Source organism: Leptinotarsa decemlineata, unplaced genomic scaffold (assembly GCF_025532065.1).
Source record: "Leptinotarsa decemlineata unplaced genomic scaffold, Ldec_3_MD MMD2_tig00000035_RagTag_RagTag, whole genome shotgun sequence".
In the NCBI taxonomy this organism is placed as follows: domain Eukaryota; kingdom Metazoa; phylum Arthropoda; class Insecta; order Coleoptera; family Chrysomelidae; genus Leptinotarsa; species Leptinotarsa decemlineata.
In genome coordinates, this window is record NW_027412540.1 from 23399441 (window position 1) to 23421816 (window position 22376).

At 34.4% G+C, this 22376-nt stretch overlaps 1 protein-coding gene across 1 annotated transcript in view; it reads left to right on the forward strand.

Moving 5' to 3' along the window:
• The window catches only part of LOC111511807 (uncharacterized), a 37423-nt gene that overhangs the window by 10048 nt on the left and 4999 nt on the right, over positions 1 to 22376 (forward strand). The window contains exons 2-4 of the mRNA XM_023167827.2: positions 8387 to 8569; positions 14768 to 14958; positions 21007 to 21258. Coding sequence (XP_023023595.1) covers positions 8414 to 8569; positions 14768 to 14958; positions 21007 to 21258 — 599 coding nt within the window. The 5' untranslated portion in view covers positions 8387 to 8413. The remainder of the gene's footprint in view (positions 1 to 8386; positions 8570 to 14767; positions 14959 to 21006; positions 21259 to 22376) is intronic.

The window sequence follows — 22376 nt, forward strand, 5'->3', positions numbered from 1 at the left end:
TTTTCAATTTTTTCTATAGCAATAAACTATTCCAAAATGATGCACACCATTTACGAGTCTATCGCTATTCTTTTCATTTCCACGGACAAATAGCATGCTCACTCTCTTTTATTCAATGGATGAACTACACACAGTTGCAATGCTGTGTCATCTTCTATCCCATGGGATGGTTCGCTTGGATAAACCAGTTAATTTCTTCAAGTTCAGTTCGAATTATGTATATAATTCACTTGTAATGCACTGTTTGGAACCTTTGATGTAGTAATGAATATTACTGCAGTTTTTTCCCAACACCAAACCGTTATTTTAACACCTCGACACGTGTTTCGATCACCAAATGATCATCTTCAAGAGGAAGATCAAACTAATCATACTAACAAAGCTATCCTTATTTATACCATAGATACCTATTCTAGGTATCTTCGTCTTGAATGTCTTGAATAATTTTACAATGTGTCCTTATGAAATATTTAGGTAAATCTAATAATTGAAATATTATAAGCTATATAAAATTAATTTCACAATATGGCCCTATCTACTTGTCCTAAATTAATTTTACAATGTGTTCTTATGCAATAGTCGGGTAAATCTAATAAATAAATTATTATTTCAACAAGCTATGTAGTATACGTATACTATTAGGTATTGGTCCACCATCGTTATTCATATCATTATGTTTACTTATTTCTACACTCTCATAGGCATCTAGATACCTGTTGTTGTTAACTTGTCTAACTAATCATATTCATTTAATCTGTGTCATAATGTGCCATAATAAAGTCTATGGAATGGTTTTGTTGCAAAGATGATGGGCGACTGCTGATTTTTCAGGTCTTCAATATTTTAAGTGTTCCTTATATTTTATTCCATTAGATTTTTTTGTCTATCCATAATATTTTGCATCGCAGTCCTTACATATAATTTCGTAAATTCCAGACATTTCCGAATTCTCGACTTTGTCTGTTGTACTTCCTAAAAGGTTCTGTAGTGTGTGAATGACTTGTTTTAAAAACCACCTACATACGTAGTTCGTTGGAAATCTTTACAAATTTTTTCTTGTATTGATGTTATAGAACTGAGATATATTTTTCTTGGTTTTTGTCTTTTCTGAAAATCGAGATTTCGTTCATTCATAACCTAAACTTCTTCTTCCTTATTATGTCATCTACAATACCCCTCGAGAAACCGTTAGTGGCTGCTATTTCCTGTATTGTACGTTTTTCTTTTATGAACCTCTCATGTGTCAGAGGAAAAGTCAAAAGACGATGCACTAGAAAATTCAACCCAGTACGTTTGTGCTGTCCACAGTGATGTGAACTGTCAAGAATATACCTGTACGTGCTTGTTTCCTTTTTAAATACATCGTATTCTAATCCTCCATATCGGCTCCTCATTACCAAAACGTCAAGAAATGGAAGTGAATTTTATTGATGGAAATCTAATATTCAAAAAAGGAAACAAAGCCCTCAATATTCGATTTTTTGTTATCAAATATCAAGAAAATATCATCCACATACCTTAGCCATATCCTAGGAAAATACTTTGACTTTTCTTTGGTTTCCATTTCGAATCTGCTCATGAACAGGTTTGCCAGATAGGGGGACAAGGGGTTACCCATAGCCGTTTCCTCCTGTTGTGAGAGAAACAACTTCATCAATTTCGTTATTATTAAAATTATTTTCTCTAATAATTCCCTAATTTAAGCTTAAATGACTTAATCCAGTCATTTAAGCTTAAATTAGGTAAGAATCTCGGAATTCGAGATACCCAGCTGTAAGTCTGTAAATACTTGTATATTGACACCCTAGAAGTTGTCTCAAAACCTACATATGGTAGGGTGTAAGCAACTATTAAATTTCAAGGTCAAAAGTCACAAAAATCGGTTTTTTGCGCTTTCCAAAGTCTAAAAAAAATGCAGTTATAATAGGACAAGATATTGATTTATTTGTCATTTTAATTTGGCGTACACTGTCTTACGAACAAGAAATTTTCTTTAAAAAAGTTGGGAAAGATAATGTAAAAACGGAGATATACTCGACTAAAAGTTTTGATAATTATCCTCATTCTAAAAAACATATTTAATTTCTGCACGCATTAAGTGGCTGTGACACAACTTCTGCGCTTTTTATAAAGGGAAAAAAATCATTTTTAAAAGTTTTTGAGAAACTGACAAATTTGGATGAACTAGCTGCAGCATTTGAGGAAGAAAATTGTTCGGCCCAGAGATTATTAGAGAGTGGAACTCAAACCTTATTGGCAGTCTATAATGCTCCGAAATCTGTGAAAAGTCTCGATCATCTTCGTTATATGCATTACGTCAAGTCTACAAAACTTAATAAACCTGTGCAGCTTTCAAATATTCCACCAACAAGTGCAGCTGCTCATCAACATTTCAACCGTGTATATTATCAAGTTCAAACTTGGTTAGGACATGATTTGGAACCCCAGGTATGGGGTTGGGCAATGCGAAACGATTTTCTGGAGCCTATCATGACAATTTTACCACCTGCTCCAGAAGATTTGCTAAATACAATTTTCTGCAACTGCAAGAGTGGTTGTGGTTCACGATGCGGATGCAGGAAAGCGGGCTTGCAATGCTCTTTAGCTTGTGGCCAATGTAATGGGCAAGCTTGTCTCAATGCTCTACCATATCAGAGCGACATTAACGAAGATGGAACCTTTGACTCCGAAATCATGGAAGAACTTGAGACAAATGTCGTTGAAGACGATAATGAAGACCAGTTTGAAATTTACCAGCAGCCAGAAGACGACGATGAAGAGGAAGAAGATGATTAAAATTATAAATTGTAGTTTTTGTACCCTTTATTCCATTTCTTTACTTTCAATAAAAATAAATGTATTCAATGATATTTTTTAATAAAAAGATTAATTCATAATTTATTTGTTTTTTTTTTCATCATGTAAGAAGTTATAAATATTAATTAGGTTAAAATTCAAATATAATTCCTATATTTTCATTAACAATTCTGCAATTACATGGGCAGGTAAGTGTTGTTAAATAAATTAATACTGAATGAAAAGTGGATAAGTTAGGAAAAAATGATAAAATATAATATAATAGTTAATAAAAATTGACAAATATTTATAATCATTGATTTATCGATAGTTCATCAACTATATATGGCGCGTTTTCGACCGGAGGCACCGGTTGACCTGAAGTGATGCTGTGACCGCGTGCTCTCCGCCCTCTATCTCGAAAACGGTTCACCGTATAAAAAATTTTTTCAAACAAAATTTGTAGATAATTTTGTATTCTACAATATTGATAACCCATAGGAAATGAGATATTTCCAAAAAAAGCGCAAAAAACCGATTTTTGTGACCTTTAACCTTGAAATTTAATAGTTGCTTACACCCTACCATATGTAGGTTTTGAGACAACTTTTAGGGTGTCAATATACAAGTATTTACAGACTTACAGCTGGGTATCTCGAATTCCGAGATGAACTTACTATAATGACTGGACTAACTGTGGCATTGGTTACCTAGAACAGATATATATGGTATAAATAAGGATAGCTCTGTTAGTATGATTAGTTTGATCTTTTTCTCGAAGATAATCACCTGGTGATCGAAACACGTGTCGGGGTGTTAAAATAACGATTCGGTGTTGGGAAAAACTCCAGTAATATTCGTTCCTCCAATAATGTTTTATGTTACGTCACAGGACCTGATTATGGTTCCACCAGCTGTATCATTCAAAAGTTCAATTGAATATACCTACCTTTCTCTCATTAGAAAGATATCTAGTGAAGTGTATTCCATCCTCAATGTATATTACTCATAATTTCATCACATATAATTGCGGATTTTACGCTGAACATCTGTTTACGATGATTGTTATCCAATGATTTCGAGAATCTATGTCAGCATTAACTAATGATAAAGTTGGTCTTTATTGTGAAGTGGAAATGAGATTGCAGTAAACTGCAATTGTGAATAATTGAGTGGTGTATGCAGAGCGACCGTTATTTACAAATAAAGAATCTTTTCAGGTCATTATGTTAGCATATCATGCTGATAATGTAACAAAACATCAAATGATCGTTGCCTATTTTATTCATTTTTGTTGTCCTTCAAACTGGTATTGAGTTTAGGACTGCCACATTTTCAGTGCCCAAATTTAACGAATTATTTGTTTGTTGTTTTTTAAACACAGAAATTTTATAAAATTTATACGTTTCATTTCCGAATTATAGCAACAAATCTAGATTATCGAGTTTGTCTCTACCTGGAAATAACAATCATACAAACAACAATATTTTTAACCTTATGGATTCGCTAACCTAGAAACGGGTCATTAAAATTCAGAAACTGCAAAGCCAACAACAATGGTTATGTATTATACGCTCGGTGAACAAGAACAATATGGTGAATCACGAAAATATGAAAAATAGAAACGAGGTGCTACCTGTTTCTTTATTTTTTTCGATGAAGCAGGTGTGAATTATTTTGTTTTTCTTGTTGGCGTGATAGGAATGAGTGGATAAGTATGCTCAGTTTCGTTTCAATGCTACAGTAAACTGTTTATGGCCGACTATTGAATGATTTAATATTGGAGTCAAGGATTTTTATTCGAATTCTTGGTTGACCCGTGGAAGAAAATATAACTCCATAACAATACAATGGAATAACCTCAATTTATGTACTTAACTTCTTGGAAAATATATTCCCAAATGAAAAGGGTGAATATGGTGTCTAACCGAAAATATCACAGAAAGTACGACAAAATTTCTGAAAAACAACGACACACATCTTTTTTTTCAAAGAAAGAAGACTTTTTTTGTATTCGTGACTTGGCCAATTTCACTCTCGCCCAGGTGTAGGTTAGATTATGTTATGTTCAAAGTGTGTAGGTCTGGTCAGTGTGGTCAGAAATCTAGACCATAAACAATTTATCAAGTCTCCCTATGAGAAAAATGTATGTTTCAATTTTCATAACTCCGTAATTATTGATTCTTCGAGTTCGGTTGAATGGGCAAACTAGTAGCATTTTTGATGGCCTTCTTGATGCCGAAAACAAATTAATTGACAGTCGCGTTTTCAAAATATTTCATAAAATGATATATTTTGAATGGAACACCCTATATTTTATAATGCATTTCGATTCGTAATGACATTCTCAATATCAACACTTGAAATCGTATTTGAGTAACAGGAAACAAAAAGAACATATTAGGCAACGAAATAATGAGTTTTTCTCAGACTTCACTGAAATAGAAAAAGGCGTACCACAGGGAAGTGTACTTGGACTTTACTATTTATTTTATACATAAATAATTCCTTTGAAATATACAAAAAATCAAGCACTAAAGTTGTGAGCTATGCAGATTATTCCAATCTCATTGTACCAGTAAACAGGAACGTCACCTTGGAAAAATCCATTTCAAATAGCATTTCTATAGCATCCACATATTTCAATACCAACAAGTTATTGTTAAACACATCTAAAAGAGACTGCATTTTGTTTAAAACTGTTCACGTGAATATTTCTATTCCGGAGTATTTTCAGGTCAGTAGTGAAAGACTAGATATTTCAACGAGTACAAAACTGACAAATATAGACATGAGTATTCCACCCGATAGAAATCCAATTATATGGTTCCTAAACATAGATTGAAAAACACAGAGCATGGGCCGCATTACGCATCAATTAAATTCTACAACCATTTACCCTTGATTATCAAAGAAGATCGGACAAGACAAATTTTTAAAAAACTTGTTTTCGATCTGTTGTGTGACATTGAGCCAAATTCATTACAAGAATTCATGGACAAATCACCATTTTCAGTCTATATCAAATTTAAGCTTCCTAGTAACTTCAATATTTCATATTACATTCTACTCATCAATCTTTATCTGTGATATTTACTTATTTGTTCCTGTCATTTTCATATACTTATTGTATTTACCTATACCACGTGCTTTTGTTCTGTTCTGTTCTGTTTTTTCCGTTAACCAGCTGTCGCACCCCTACGAACGACAACCCTCAGAAGTCGAAACTTGTGCGAGCTAAGAATTAACGAGGTCTTACCTTTCAACGTGTGATTCCTAACACGGGTTGGACGATAGCAAGTGAAGATCGATCGTTCAGACTAGGGCTTGAACCACCGACCAACACGGCAGTCAATTCGAGTGAGTGAACAAAGCACCCACGCCGAACCACTTGGCTATCGACAGTGGAACAGCTATTTCTCTAGATAAATCTCTGATGGAATTATTTGGATTTATCGATTTACCTCAAAGTAGGCTGGGAACGAACTTAATTTGGAACCCCCTGTATAGTTTACTGTACAATTTATATGTGATTCGAACAGGAGAAAAGACTATTGAAAAATCCATTCGACATTTTCAATATCAAGTCAAATCAAAATATACTTTATTGTCGAAGATGAAATCTCATTGACAAAGAAATATAAGATACACAACTTAAAATATAATAATATATATGCTACATATTTAAATAAATAATAATAATAATGAATATTCTCATGCAACACATAAATGTAAGTATAAGAATATAAAAACTGTAAAGCATACAAATATAAAAGTGAATGCATAGAAAATACCAGTAAGTATCAACTCCATAAACATTTTCAACTATAAAGTTCAGAGCTAAATGTAAACATTAAACAAAAAGTTCAAAAAGTCACATAGTTTAAATACTAGTAGGTACTGAAACACAATAATTAAAATTAATTGTTTATATAATTTGAATTTCTGTCTGAATAGAATTCGTCTAAAGAATAAAAAGTCTTCGAAATCAGAAGCTTTTTTACAGACTTTCTAAATTTAGTGGTATATGTTATGCCTTTGATCCCAATTGGCAAATGGTTAAACATTTTTTTTACATTATTTATGAAAGACCTCTCAATTTTTGATGATATTGGAATCGGTAAACCTATATCGAGCTCATTTCTGGTATTTCGTCGTGGTGAAATGAAAATTTCCGTCCTGTATTTTTTTTCACCAGACATAACATTTCCGATATAAGTATGGAAGGCAAGGTCAAGATTGTATGCTTTCTGAATAAATGTCGACAGGAATTCCTGAATCCAAGTCTACACATATTTCTAATTTTCTCTTTTTTGTAGTACAAACACCCTATCAAACATGTATTGGCAACACGTTCCCCAAAAACAGATACCGTATCTCAGATGGGAATCGATGAGAGCAAAGTACACATTTTTTGCCATATTAGTGCCCAACTCATTTGCTGATACTCTGACTGCAAAGCATCCTGATGAAATTTTTTTACATAGGATACTTATGTGACCTTCAAAATCCAAATTTTTATCAATTTGTAATCCCAGAAATGTTGCTGACATGTTGTTTTCTATTAATTGAGTACCTAGGTTGATATCTAGAACACCACAAGTAACTGTCTGGAGATGGGATATGTTGTCCGGGAGTTTGACTTTCTGAGTACGTTCTGACAGGTGTGATCTGAACCATTTCAAAGATATATCTCTAAATCCATACACTTCCAGTTTTTGCAGCAGAATTTCATGATCCACGCAATCGAAAGCTTTTGAAAAATCGCAAAAAATTGCCGCTGCTATTTCACGATTATTTAAATTGACATATACGTTTTCCAGTAGATGAAACATAGCATCTTCCGTGTTTTTCAAACTCTGAAACCCAAACTGACTGCTACTAATAATATTATGCTTTTTCAAAAACGTCATAATTATTTGTTTAACAAGTTTTTCTATGATTTTAGCAAGGGTAGGTAGCATAGAAATAGGCCTAAAGTTTGCAGGATTGTTAGAGTCGCCTCCTTTGTGCAAAGGAATAACAATTGCTGTTTTTAAACATGCCGTAAATACACCCGTTATGAAGCTTGTATTTATAGCTTCTACCAAAGCGGTGATAGCGGAATTGGGCAACTTGGTAAATACTTTTATGCTCATGTCATCCCAACCAGCCGAGTTTAAATTTTTAATTTATCCAAGAATTTTTCTAATTTCCATAACATCTGTAGGCATGAAAAAACGTTTCTGAAACTGATTTGTCTTTAAGAAAAGTCAAAGGATTAATATTGGATTTTATATCTTTGGATAAATTATGTGCCACCGTGCAGTAGTATTTGCTAATACAATCAGATTTTAGCTCAGTTTTCGTAGGAGCAATATTCTTTTTTCCCTTGAGGTCATTGATGATTGCCCAGCTTTCTTTTTGTTTGTTTGCAGACCTTTCCATTTTTTTTCATAGAATGAAGTTGTTTTGCAGTCCTTATAGTTCTTATAAATGTTGTACCTATTATATAGGGAGTTGAAGCTTTCATTGTTACCTAAATATTTTCGAATCAAATATAAATTAAACATTTTATGTTTTCATAATCAATTTTTATTTTTCCTCACAGATGACGTCGGTCTGATTTCTTCCTGAAATGGCAAGACGTGTGGCCAAAAATCACTATATTGCCTCTCCAAGGCACAGTCATTCTCCTACACCTGTACATGTAGCCAGGAGCGCAGCCTACTCAGATGGAGAAGAAAGCCAAAGGGCGCCGTCAGAAAGAACCCTATCCGAATATACATCAGTGGTGAGTTATTGCATTATTAGCGCTAGACGTTAGGAATTATATTTTCCATAAACCACACAACAGTTTTGGCCGGTGTTAATGAAACTATATATATAATAACAGGTTACCTGATTTATACAGGATGTTTATCAAATATGCGGCAAAAATGAAGGGACTATTCCTTGGACTATTCTAAGGATTTTTTGTCCTTTGATGATTTTTGATAGGGCGCTTTGTTTCAAAGATACGGGGCGAAAACAAATTTCGACAATAACAATTTTGGTAATTTTTGAGTTATTAATGTAGCCTAAATAAAAGTATAGCGTACTACACTGGACCTACAAGTGTTGGTACCTATCAACAATATTCCGATTACTACAAACGGCTGCGGACATTCAACTTGTAGGGTGAAACACACACTGTCTTCCGACAGTCCGAGTCTCTGCATATGGTGATTCAAATGACAAATACAGTAGGGATGCACTACAGTAGGGATGAACTACGTTGTTAGACATCGTAGTCCAACAACTGTTTGGTATCAAGCTTCGAAGGGTGAATAAACGCCTTGGACTGAGCAAATCCTGGAAGATTCTGCCAGAAGTCCATAAATATTCTTTGGTAAACCCTAAACGGATGCCAATGACAGGTTCTGGTCCTATGAAGCTGCTTGCAGCTCCTTCCTTTACAAAGGAGTCAGTATCCTCATTGTCTTCCAGGCCAGTATGGCCAGGAATCCAGACCAGAGACAATCTGTTTCGTCTTCCTATCGAGGCGACTCGTTTTTGGCAATTTGCTACAAATTTAGACGTTGCTCGGTAGGCGCCAAGAGCTTCCAACGCCGCTTGACTGTCCGAGAATAGTTTTATTGACTTGTGTATGTGTATGTATGTGTATTCAATAGCGTAAATTTCCGCTTGAAATACACTCGCATAGGTTCCTTGATATCTCTGTCCTGTGTCTGCGACTGAAAACACCTGCACCAGAACCGGAAGGTGTTTTTGATTCATCTGTGAACCAACAACAATTTGCTGTTAATATTTCCTTCTCCCGCAGGATCCAGTCCTCTCTACACGTCGTCTTGATTTCATCCAGGGTAGGAGCCCAGCTCCTACCCTTTTAGCTGATTTTTGACGAAGAAGGACAAATAGGTTCATGACTAAGGAGATATTGGCGGTATAAAGTCTTTAGATATCAGTGCCGCCCTTCGCGGGGTTCCCCTATCTGGCTGGGGTGGGATGGATGAAAAATCTATTCGTCCGTTAAAGGGGAACATGAGGGCCTCATTCGACAGAGTGTCGGGACCTTCTATATCGGGAGGGGTCATCTACAGCATAATCTATAGCTTCCCTAACTAACAGTCCTTTCTACTCGGGAACAGTACTTTATAAGGCAGTTCCTAAAGGACAGTTGGATGCATAAAGTCAGAGGTAATTTCCAGAATGCTGTAACTTCCAGTGTCAACCAGCAGTCTGTTATTGTACTCTGCTTCAAATTGATTTGTGCGATTGGCAATATGCACAAGTCTATATGCAGTCCATCTAGCCTCTTTCTCTCCAGAAAAATGTGGAGAAGAGGCAGATCTAGAAGGATCTCCATGGCCGCTGACAGTGTGGTACTGATGGCATCACTGATGGCCAGACAAGTCCGTCTCTGTAAGCCTGGGCTGTTTTCTGTAAAACCTTCGGCCACCAGGCAATTGCACCATAGGGAAAATGTTAATCTGTGATTGGAATCACTTCGGTTTGAAACAGCTAGGTCAAACTTTCCTTCAATTTTTTGCTACGATCATTTTTACCACAAACATGGGAAATAACTCTCGACGGACAAGTTCGTGCGTTTATTTGAGGTAACTCGTAAAGCTAATAAACGATTATTTATGTAGGTAAATAGTCGAATCATGTTGTACTTGAAATTTATTGGAACCTCGCATTACCAAAGCAAGTTTCTCTTTTGTACAAAGTCGGTGACAATTTTTATAAAGTTGTGTCGTGAATCACTAAATTCAGGGTCAGATGTTATACTCGTACACTTGCACTGGAGACTTTGAACTTTACGGAAAAGTCTAAGTGAATAATGCTATGATAATGCCAAGAGGTGTGTCTTTTAAGCACATCAGTTAGGGAAAGTTGTGTGAATCTCAATTAGATCTATTTTTTGGATAAACTGTAAGCATTTCTGAGATGAATTCACATAACTTGCCTGACAGTTCATTTTTGAGTTAGGTACCATGAATGAAAACTGTTTTCCGAAACAGGTGTGAAAATCGAGAGTTCTCTGGGTTGCCAAAGAAAGGACGCAGTTCTTAGTGAATAAAAAATAATTCATTTTTGGGAAAGAAAGTTTTTGGCTTTCAACTACTTCATCTTGATACAAAAAAAAAAGATGAGGGAATCTTCCAAAGAAAGGAAGGAAGTAATCAATTTGAAAATAAGTAAATCTATACATGGATGTGTAGATCATGCAAAGAAGTAACTTCCAGATACAAACTGAAAGAAAGTCATCCTGAAACAGCTACTTTCATATACATTGAATTACACGAAAGAAAAACATTCTTTCGAAAATACTTCTATATGAACACTGAATTATACAGAAGATACGTTGTGGAATAAAATCAGATATCACTCACATGAGTTCTACTTTAAATGAATGGTAACAAATTGCACTTACATGGAACACTGTCATCCTCACTGAAAGTAGCTGTTTCAGGAGGACTTTCTTTCAGTTTGTGTCTGAAAGTTACTTCTTTGCATGATCTACACATTCATGTATAGAGTTATTTATTTTCAAACTGATTACTTCCTTTTGATTACTTCTTTTTTTATGTATCAAGATGGAGTAGTAGAAAGCCAAAAAACTCCAAAAAATTCAACCCCTTCAATTCAAATTAAAGAAATTCAATAATTTCAAAAGTTTATACTTTGAAAACTTGATCACAACTCAGCCCTCTTCTTCCAGTGAAATATTCGAAATTCATTCTTCCCAGTGGTTTTATGATCTTCGCTGGTAACTTTATTGTAATACTTTGTTGTTTACTGCTTTATTGATAATTCTCAGGCTAATGACCGAAATGCTGATTGGCTATGGAAATATACATAAAATCGTATTTAATTACAAACATATGCTTTGGGATTATAACAGTTTGTAAGATTAGAAATAACATACATAAAATTCACCGAAAATATGAGTTCATTCAACTTTCGAAACAGAAATCAAACCATCAGATTCACTAATAAAAAATTAGACATGATTATTCGCAGAACCCATCCAATATGACCACTTTTGTTCTTGTATTTTTCCATATATCAAATACCACAGGAAGACATCAAGTTGTGAATGGTAACGGTTATCAGTCGAAATCGTTTGTGGTTACATCAGGTGTACCACAGGGAAGTCACTTGGGACCATTATTCTTTATAATTTATATTAACAATATTGTAGATGAATTTGAATATTTCAACTTCTTACTATATACGGACGACCTCAAGATTTGTAGAACCATCAAGGAAATCGATGATTGTGAGAGATTGCAAAATGATCTTGATGCATCTGCAGGATTCTGTGGCAACAGAAGACTATTCCTAATCACGGTAAATTCCACAAAATAACTCCTACCAGAAATAGAAATCCCATTGTTTTTAGTACCAAATAGGAAATAATACAATTAAAACAGTGAATGGAGTACGCGATTTAGGAGTGGTAATAGATTCCAAAATGATTTTTAAATCTCACATAGAGAAAACCGTTAATATGTGTAGGCGTTTATTGGGATTCAATATCAGAAATACAAGACATTTCAGAAACGCAAAAACTCTGCTGAATCTATATTATTCCTAATATAGTTTATTAAACATGCGGCAAAAACTTAAGGGCTTTTCCTTGAACTATTCTAATTAGATATTTTGTCCTTTGATCATTTTTGATAGGGCGCTTTGTTTTGACAATAACAATTTATTACCAATAATTACATGTAATCCCAACCAGCAAAGTTGTTTTATGATTCCATGATATTGCAATAGTTTTATTTTATTAGTATTTTATAATTACTTCCAAAATGCTAATTGATTATATTAGATGATCGGTGAACACAATACAGTTGTAGGTAATAAAAGTGTTTTATAAATTTGTCATAGGAACGTTTATGAAATAAAATTAAAAAACCATTATAAAATAGTCAGGAAATTATCACAGAAACGTTTTTCCAACTAACTTATAAAACTTATTTTCCTATAAAAGTAAATTGTTATGTATCAGTTTTCTACGAGATTTTTATGATAGTTATAAATTATTTCAAGCTAATTTTATAACAGTTTCCTGTAGCTTTAATGAAATTATTTTATTGTAATGCTTTCAGAAATTATTTTATTTTCATTACCATATTGTCACTTCAATGATAATGTCCCAACTATTTTATAGCATGGTATATTAGCTACAATTCAAAAACACTAATATAACTGTTATAAAATCAAATTGCTTTTGCTAATATATATTTGCTGCCACCAAGAATAAAATGCAGCATTTAACAATAACCAGCTGACATCGATTCCTAATCACAGAATTGAAAAATATTGATGATGATTATAACTATAATGTTTTATAAAACGGTGCCAATTTCCTATTTATAGCAGTTTTATAAACACATTGAAAACATTTCTGGGAGAAATGTAGTTTTATAATTTGTTTCTCCGAAACGTTTCCGCAACTATTATAAAATACGAAATTGCTTGTTGGGATGTTTCTTGATCTATAAGAATTGTTGAAAATGACCTCCCCACCCGCTTGACTGCAAGAATCCGATCTTCTTCTCATCGACTCCCGAACTCTTTCAAAGTCATCAGGATCGTTTCTGATTGTGTTACACCCAGCAGATATTCGATTTCTCAAATCTTCCACTTGAGTACAATAAACTGATGACTTCAGATTTTTTATGACTTGGTTGGTCCAGTGTAGTACGCTATACTTTTATTTCGGCTACGTTAATAGTTTCAAAATTACCGAAATTGTTATAGTCGAATTTTTTTTCGTCCCGTATCTTCCAAACAAAGCGCCCTGTCAAAAATCATCAGAAGATAAAATATCTTTAGAATAGTCCAAGGAATAGTCCCTTTTTTGCCGCATGTTTAATAAACACCTTGTATATATATAGTCGTTTGTACTTTGCATCTGTCATTTGGAGTCGGCGAAATACAATTTACCAACAGAGAATTAAAAGTGTTCAAGATGAATTCGTCGAACAATTAATCCGTAAAACTGACATTTCTATGATCAATGGAAATCCTCGTCCAGTTTTCAAAAATTATTCCATGTTATCTCTTACAGATAGGAGAAAAATGTCAGATATATTGATGTTGTACAAAATATTCAATAACCGTGTCGATTGTCCAAAGTTGGTAACAAAAATTTCATTGAATACACATAAGGTTACCTTTCCTTAGATTTAAAAACTTGTATCCCTAATCGTGCAATAAATAAATAATATTACTGGAGTTTTTTCCAACACACACCAAATCGTTATTTTTAACACCTCGACACAGGTAAACCATACAGGTAAACCATCCAGGCGTACCACCCATACAGGTATACCAACCTAAATTATTCTACAATTTTGCCTTATCTATTATTTTACAATATATTTTTATATAAAACAATTTTCAGCTACATAAAAATTAATTTCACAATATTGCCTATCCAAATTTATTTTTGCAATGTGTCCTTATGTAGTAATCAGTAAACCCAACAACATTATTTTATTTTAACAAGCTATATAGTATGCTCTTTGGTATAGGTCCGTCATCGTTATTCATAATATTATTGTGTTTACTTATTTCTACACCCTCATAGGCATCTAGTTGCCTGTTATAGTTAACTTGTCTAACCAATCTTAATGAACTGAAGTCTGTGGAATCCTTTTGTTGCAAAATATGATGGGCGACTGCTGATTTTTTTATAGCATAAATAGGGCTAGCTCGCATTAGTTTCTAGTTTTAATTTTCCTCTTTGAAGATGATCACTTGGTGATCGAAACACGTGTCGAGGTGTTGAAAATAACGATTTGCTGCTGGGAAAAAACTCCAGTAATATTCATTACTACACCAAAGGTTCCAAACAGTGCATCATAAGTGCAATAAATTAATTAATTAATTAATTAATATACTGTTCCATTGTTGTGCACATTTTCGAAATACGTTTCAATCAAGGTTAATCTGATTATTTTTTTTACAGCCATATACGATAGTTAACGAACGAAACGGACGAAAATACAATAGCCAGCAAAAAAACGGTGGTTATCAAAATGGTCACCACAGCACGCCCAACAGAGCTCCTTCTGCTTTGAGTCGAGGAAGTGGATACGACACAAATGGCTCCGATATTTACGTCACTAGCGGAGCGTATAAGGCACCTTCGGAAATGAGGTAATGAATGTCAAATAATTAGATATCGAGACGTAGTTGACTATACGTCACCAATACTAGCACCAGCAAAGTTATTGATCAAAATAAATCTTTCGACTTTATTCCAATTCAATACAGCAGTACCTTCCTCAGCAACAGGTAGAATAAAATCGTTTCAAAGTCGATCCCAAAATCACTCAGTCATAAACACTTCTTAACGCCGTATTCAAATTTCAAAGTATAACAGCTGGGTTTCGCATATGCTCTACGTATCTTCATGAAGAGTTTTTATTGAAGTAAAACGTCTTTACTTGACATGGGGAGTAAGATGCGTGACTAGAGCGTTACGAAAAGTGTGATCGGGCCAGGCGAACGGAAGTTGAGAGGGTTGTACAAGTTAGTGAAGTTAGAGAGAGAGAGAGAGTTACGTTTCATATATTACTGTACGGGCAAGAGAGGGGGGTGCAAGAACACATTTACGGTCGAGTACACTCTGAAGAATTAGGAGAAAACTGTTATCATACGTTGCCAGTAATTTTAGCAGATGTCAATGTTAATTTCGCGTTCGAAAGTGAACAACTCTTGGTAAACTTTCTACAAGATAAATTAGAACTACGAAGGAATAATAACCAAAATGAGCCTACCACAAGACATGGAACAACAATCGCTGTAGTTTTCTCCAGATATCTTTCTAGTTTTCATTCGAAAACATACGTATTTTAGTTCTCATGTCATAAGCCTATTGTCTCGGTCTTACAATCAACCACAGTAATTACCGATAATGAAGAATCTATTCAAAAATAATACATTTTTATGAAGTTCTACCCCAAACATTGATTTTGTACTTTTTTGACAAATTTCTTTGTTTTTATTTTTTCACGATATGCCATTAATAAATACATTCAACCCTCAATTCTTACCCTTCTATCACCAACCCCTATTTTTCCCCTATTTCCGCCAGGTGTCAATCGGTGTCACTTCTCACTCAGTAAACAGCACGGAGTAGGAATGAGAACGAAGCCGGTCTCCTGTCTCACTCACACAATAAACCTTTTCTCACTTCCTACACAGTTTTCGGCCACTATTATTGTTTATCTATCGAGCGTAGATATACTTCGCGATGCTACAGAAGCTGAGAATTATCCAAGAGGGTTTTTGAACCCATTGGATATGCCAAGCATGCCATCGCATAATTTACAACTGAAGGTTGGATCGCTCCGTAATTTGATTCCACCACGGCTGTACAACAGCACGTGATTATTCATTAAAAATTAATGATGATCATTGTCGAAGCCATCATTTTAAATGGCAAGTTCCGAGGTGAAAGTATATGAATACCACGAATTCCTATTATACCTACCTACAGATGTGCCAGTTCATTTTGAACATGTACAATTCCCAATTTCACAATTCACAATCTTCACAGGGACAATTATACGTACCATGTTCTGGAGTGGGCAAAAGATCCGGTTTATTTGGATTAGGTTAGGTTAGGTTAGGTTACAATAATGGAGAAGTAATAAGTCAAAAAAAAATTTCCCATGAAAATAAAAATATTCTACAACCATTTTCAGTACGTCCTATCTTCTGCCAAGGACCCCAAAGCATTAAAAAAATTAGGAACCTATGTTGCAACAGCTGGAACAATCTAATGGGCTGAGATACCGACCGCTGTTATGAAAAATTACGGTGATTATGGGAGTTAGATCGTTAAACATGCGCATGAGTTCGATTGAGACCATTTTATGGCATAACGACTATAAAAAGTCGCTTCTTGTAGTTTGGTCATTTGTGTCTATGGAAATAATCAATAAACTAATATACATTTTTTCATCATCTTTGCATGGTTTACTGAAATGACATTGATTTCAAATCCATTCGACAATTATGATATCTTCAATACAAACCAATTTTCACTGATTTATAGAAAAATACCACTATATAATACTATATCTTTTGGGAAAATGACCTATGGGTGTGTATATAATTTCGATATCGTCACTCCAGTGATCATGATTATTTCTTTCGGCAACTAAATTGAGTAAATTAGACACCTTGTAACCATTCGATGAAATAGGTCGTTGTCCTACCTATTATTCGATAGACGATAATCGCCTCATTAAACTTTTATTAATCACAACATAATCACAAGTTATTTTCCGAAGGAAGGAAAAGTAATTAAGGGTATCTAATAATGACGTCCACATTGAAAAAATCATTTCAATTTTCGCTGCAATTATTCCATTCTATCATGTTCTAGCAACACAAAGTTAAATCGAAACAGTTAGCATAATACAAATAGTATACAGCTTGTCAAATCTAGGAAGAAACTTGAAAAAGCTGAGGTATCTTCTCTGGAACTACGTTTCCACTGGAGCAATATCAAGCAACTTTCGTGTTGCTGATGGATCAAAGAATTTGCATGAAACTTTGTGAAAAAAATTGCTCCCTGCGAATTTTTCTCGTTTCCAAAATTGAAGGGGCCCATGAGAGGACGGCGTACAATCATCGTATGCCACTGTCAACATCACAAGTAATTTTGAGCACCCAATTGAATTTTTTACACAAAATTCCATGCAAATTCTTCGATCTATTTTGTTCGACAGCGGAAAATCGCCGAACACTCAAAAGAGTCCTAACTGTTATGCCTCTCACCAACAAACTGATCTTGCTAAACAGATGAAACTGTGAAAACGTGTTCGAAAGGTGTGTACCGACATGATATTGTAACGAATCTAAAGCCGCCCCTGACCAGAACGCCGGCCGATTCATGTAACAAACATCATCGCGAAAGAATGCAGTCGGGAATCGCCGGTAAAACTCTAGAACCGTACCGACTACAGATTTCTAGAAAAGACCGTTACCGATCCAAGAAGGCAGTTCAGAAAGTGAATCGAGCGGCTAAACAAGAAATTCAAATAGTGGAAATAAATTAAGCGTTAGTTAATTAAGTGTTGTAAATAAATTAGTTTGTGATTAGAGAAATATTGTTGGTAATAAATTTGTTTAATACAGTTAATTCTTTAATTTGTTACAATATAATGAAAAAATCATTAAAAGAAATTACGTAGTCCACGAAATTTCACAATTCACCTTATTTTTTGAACAGTCGGCGTATGTTAGATTTCACCTAAATCAAACTCATCGATATTAAATAGATAATTTTACTTCCATACAACCATTTTCTCTTTTCCTCTCTCTCATATAATATTTTTTTGAACAATATATGACAAATACAAACAAGAGATTATGTAGTAAATAATCCACAGCATACTATCCAACTATATAATATAGAGTAATGAATGAATTTGAATGAAATTGAAAGACTATTTCACTGTATACCTTATTGTTTTCTTTCACTCCATTGACTGAAACCCATTCATAAGAAAACAAGAGGCATGTTTCTAATGAGAATCCAACCACGTGTTCTTTTTATGTGTGCCTAAACTATGAAATAACAGTAACAATAGATTTAGTAACGCCAATAAAAAATTTTTTTCTGAGTTCAGCGGCACCACTTTCTATTTCCTTCAATACATCATTACAGTCATGTGAATTGATACAGATTGAAATTATTCATGAAATCCTTACGAACAATGTAGAATGATGTAATAGTTTCTCATTCTTTAAGTCGATTTCATTATTGGAATTGGAATAACGTCTATAAAGAAAAAGACTGGTGATATCATCATCTTCATTGCATATCATTTAAATGTATTCATATTTAAATTGAAATAGGTACAGAAAAAAAACTTGTGCGCCGTCACGGGTCGCCAGCAGATGGTCGAAATTGGTTTGAACAAGTAATGTGCATAAAAGAACAGATAACAACGGTAACTAATATGGCATACTTAATGTCAAAATAAAAAATTAGGAATTTTTTCCAGACGTATTGGAAAATGCTCGAAAACTGGATGCTCCACGATTTGAACGATCAACAAAAGTCGTCACTTTTCCAGGACTGTTTTTCTTTGCGCTTTTGTACAACCAAAACGATCTTTTATTTTCAAAAGCTTTTATTTAACTTGACTTGTATGTATGTTAACAAATCTTGCAAGTTTATTTTGACCCACTTCTCCGTATCCGATTGACCTGAAATTTTGCATGCTGGTCCAGAACCGATGACAATGCATGTTAATCATAAACGTGACCTGATGCTGCTGCCAGGATCGGCTCCGTACGAGAGATCTCCTTAGCGGTGAATATCAGGGACACGAAATTTTGTATACGCATTCGTTTATGATAGGCAGTCGGTAGGCCCACTATGGAATAGATGTCACATCCAGGGTTGGCTTCAATAAAAAAATATAATTCTAGAAAAAAAATTAAATCAAGCTTTCACCTTTAAATACCTACTTCCCGACTCTAAAAAGAAGACAATAAATGGTGTAGTAGGTTGTAAGAACCCATATTTATTTGCATTGTAATTAAATAATTGCACAAGATAATTGAGTGTGATAAAAGAAAATGATAATATAAATTTGAATAATATTATACCATCTGATATAAACAAGACTGGGGGGTTCCCTAAAGACATGAAAATATTTGTGGGGGCCAAGGTGATGTTGTGATACAATGTTGATGCGTCTAAGGGTTTAGTAAATGATGTCATCAGTCATATAATAGAAATTATATGGCCCTGTTTCCGGAGAGCACAAATGTATGACACAGACATTCCATCAGTCCGTATCGACTTCGGCAAAGATGGGATCCACGTTATTCAACCGAAATCTGTGATATTTCCAGCTAAATTTAGCCATGGTACAGCTGAACGCAGAATGTTGCCAATTGTTTTATGCTGGGCTTGTACAGTTCACAAAATGCAGGGTAGTACGGTTGACCACGCTGTTGTATACTTGTTCAAAGTTGTTCGCTGCCGGCCAAGCGTACGTGGCTTCAAGTAGGTCACATCAATAGAAGGCCTCCTGATAGAAGAATTAGACTGTTCGAAATTAACTGGGACTCGGCCATGTAATAATGACGCCATCAATGAAATGAATAGACTAAGGAAGATAACAAGCTAATTCTTCTATAAGATATGTCGGAAGAGTAGGTACCTACCTACTTCTATAGAATATAGTTTATCCTAATAATAGTTTTCCCCGTTCCCTAAGTTTTTCTGTTGAAGGACTCTCCGTTTTATAGATGGACTTTCGTATTGATCGATCGAAATATAAAATTAAATAACGATAAAAACCGAATTCAACCGAATTTCAACAATCTGTATTTCGAAAACGAATCATTCTTCGTTAAACATTTGATAGGAAAAAGTTTATTTTAACGAGATCCACCACATGCTTAGTTTTTGTAATGTTCTCAGCAACTTCACTTAGCGCCCTAGATGCTAAGTAATATATATCGATATAGAAAATTGTAAATATCTCGAAAACGATCACCTCCAGCGTTGTTGAGGACGTGTACCTTTCTTACTTGGAAAAGGTATTGGAATTAGTTGTTTTCATGAAAAGTACCAAAAGTTTACTGTCAAAAAAGTTAGGGCAATTTGAAATAAATAATGACACCGTACACAGCGCCCTCTAGATGTTACATGAAAATTAATACGAAATTAGATTTCCCGCGTCTAAAAAAACCCAGGGTACCGAATTTCGTGCAAATAACTTACTTTTTGCAAGAGTTATTTTCAAAAAGCGAACAAAAAAATTCATTTTCAACACTGCGTATCTCCGAAACGAAGCATTTCCGGACACAAGTTCATGTAGACTATTTCTCTTGAAATTGTCTCAGGAATACGTCACTTGAATAATTTAACGTTATTATGTTACACCCTGTATTTATGGACTGGATAGGGAAATTAAAGACCCATTAAACGAGAAATAAAAGTTGATAACATCTTTTTGGTGGCGAAAAGCTCATACTGTTCGGTTTTTATGAAAAATGTAAATGTTGTCTGACCTTGGCATTTAGTCTGTTCAAAAGTTAATAGGGTAACAGGAATTTTCACATCCACACTGTATAAAGGTAATACTGGTGTCAGCGATAAAACTTGGGAATATTCCTGATATTGAAGTCAGTTATTTCATGCTTTCTTATACTTCATTTTTTTTATAGTCGAACCTCAAGGGCTCGTGCTCCCAGCCACTATTCATACAGAAGCGGAATGACACCATCTGTAGCGAGCACAGCTAAATCGAAAGGTTCCAGAAAAGCCGGAATGACCGTAGAAGCCATGGCAGCACCTAACCCATTCTGTCCAAATATCAAAGGAATGTGTTGTTTGATGCTTCTATTGAACTTGGCCATTATTCTCGTCACTTTAGGATTTGTTATCGTCATTCAGTTCTTCGATCCCCTTTATGTTTGGTGAGTATTGTGTCATCCATTAGACATTCAACACGTACGTTATTTGTTAAATAAAATAGGTTTCAGTGTAGAGAAATATACTTCATGGCCAGTTTAATAGAAATAACAAAGCCATATTTACTTATTTGTCTTTGCCTATATCTTTAATGATACCCTTGACAACTGCAAAAACATATTTCGACATAAATGATCTGAATAATGGGGCTTTCAAGTTTGTAAAATTAAGTGTTGTTGATTTTCGAAAAAACTCCCGAGAATTCATAAGTGCGGTACACTGAGAGACAATATACAAGGTGGCCAAACGAACACAAAGAACTGTTATCAGAAACTGCCTCAACATACAAGACGAGAGTAATACTGGTTGCAGCAAGATCATTGCAAAAAAAAATCTGAAGTTTCTTATTTTTGAATCAGCCACTGTTTGAAATGTTGGATGACGATTTGAGGCAACAGCAAACTTTGACGAGAGAGGCCCTAGTTTCAATGTGGGGATGCTTAGCATTCTGCATACTTCCCATAGAAGCCCATAAGTACGATTTTAGTGTATCCTGCAATTTATAGTACCTACCCTGACCACCAGAGGCCGACGGCAGTTCCATGTTGGTATTTGATGTGGTTACCCAAAGAATGGGCTTGTTTTATGATTTTTTGTTTATAGTTCACTTGATAAAAATTTCGAATTGAAAAACATTGCACTTTGTTTCATCTCTCTAAGTACCGTAGTTTTCCCGAAATTAATTATTAAAAAGCGAATGTGGTAGGGTGGTGAGGTCACGACCCTATTTCCGCTTCTTGTTCGATTGACCAATAGGATCAATAGAATCGAAATAATCAGGATCAATAGAATCAACGTTGCCAAATCGTACAATTCACGGAGCCTATAATTAGCAATTTAATTATGGAAGTGTATATGAACCCGTTAACGTTTCAATTAATGAAAAATTATCCGCATGGAATAAAATGTACACGAAAAATCATGTTTGGAAATAAGTTCTATATCTAAAATCACAAAATATTTACCTACACTATGATTTTATGCATTATTTAATAATATACAGTTATGAAAATCAAAAATATAGCAAACTGGATTGAAGAATAATTTCTACTATTCAATTTAT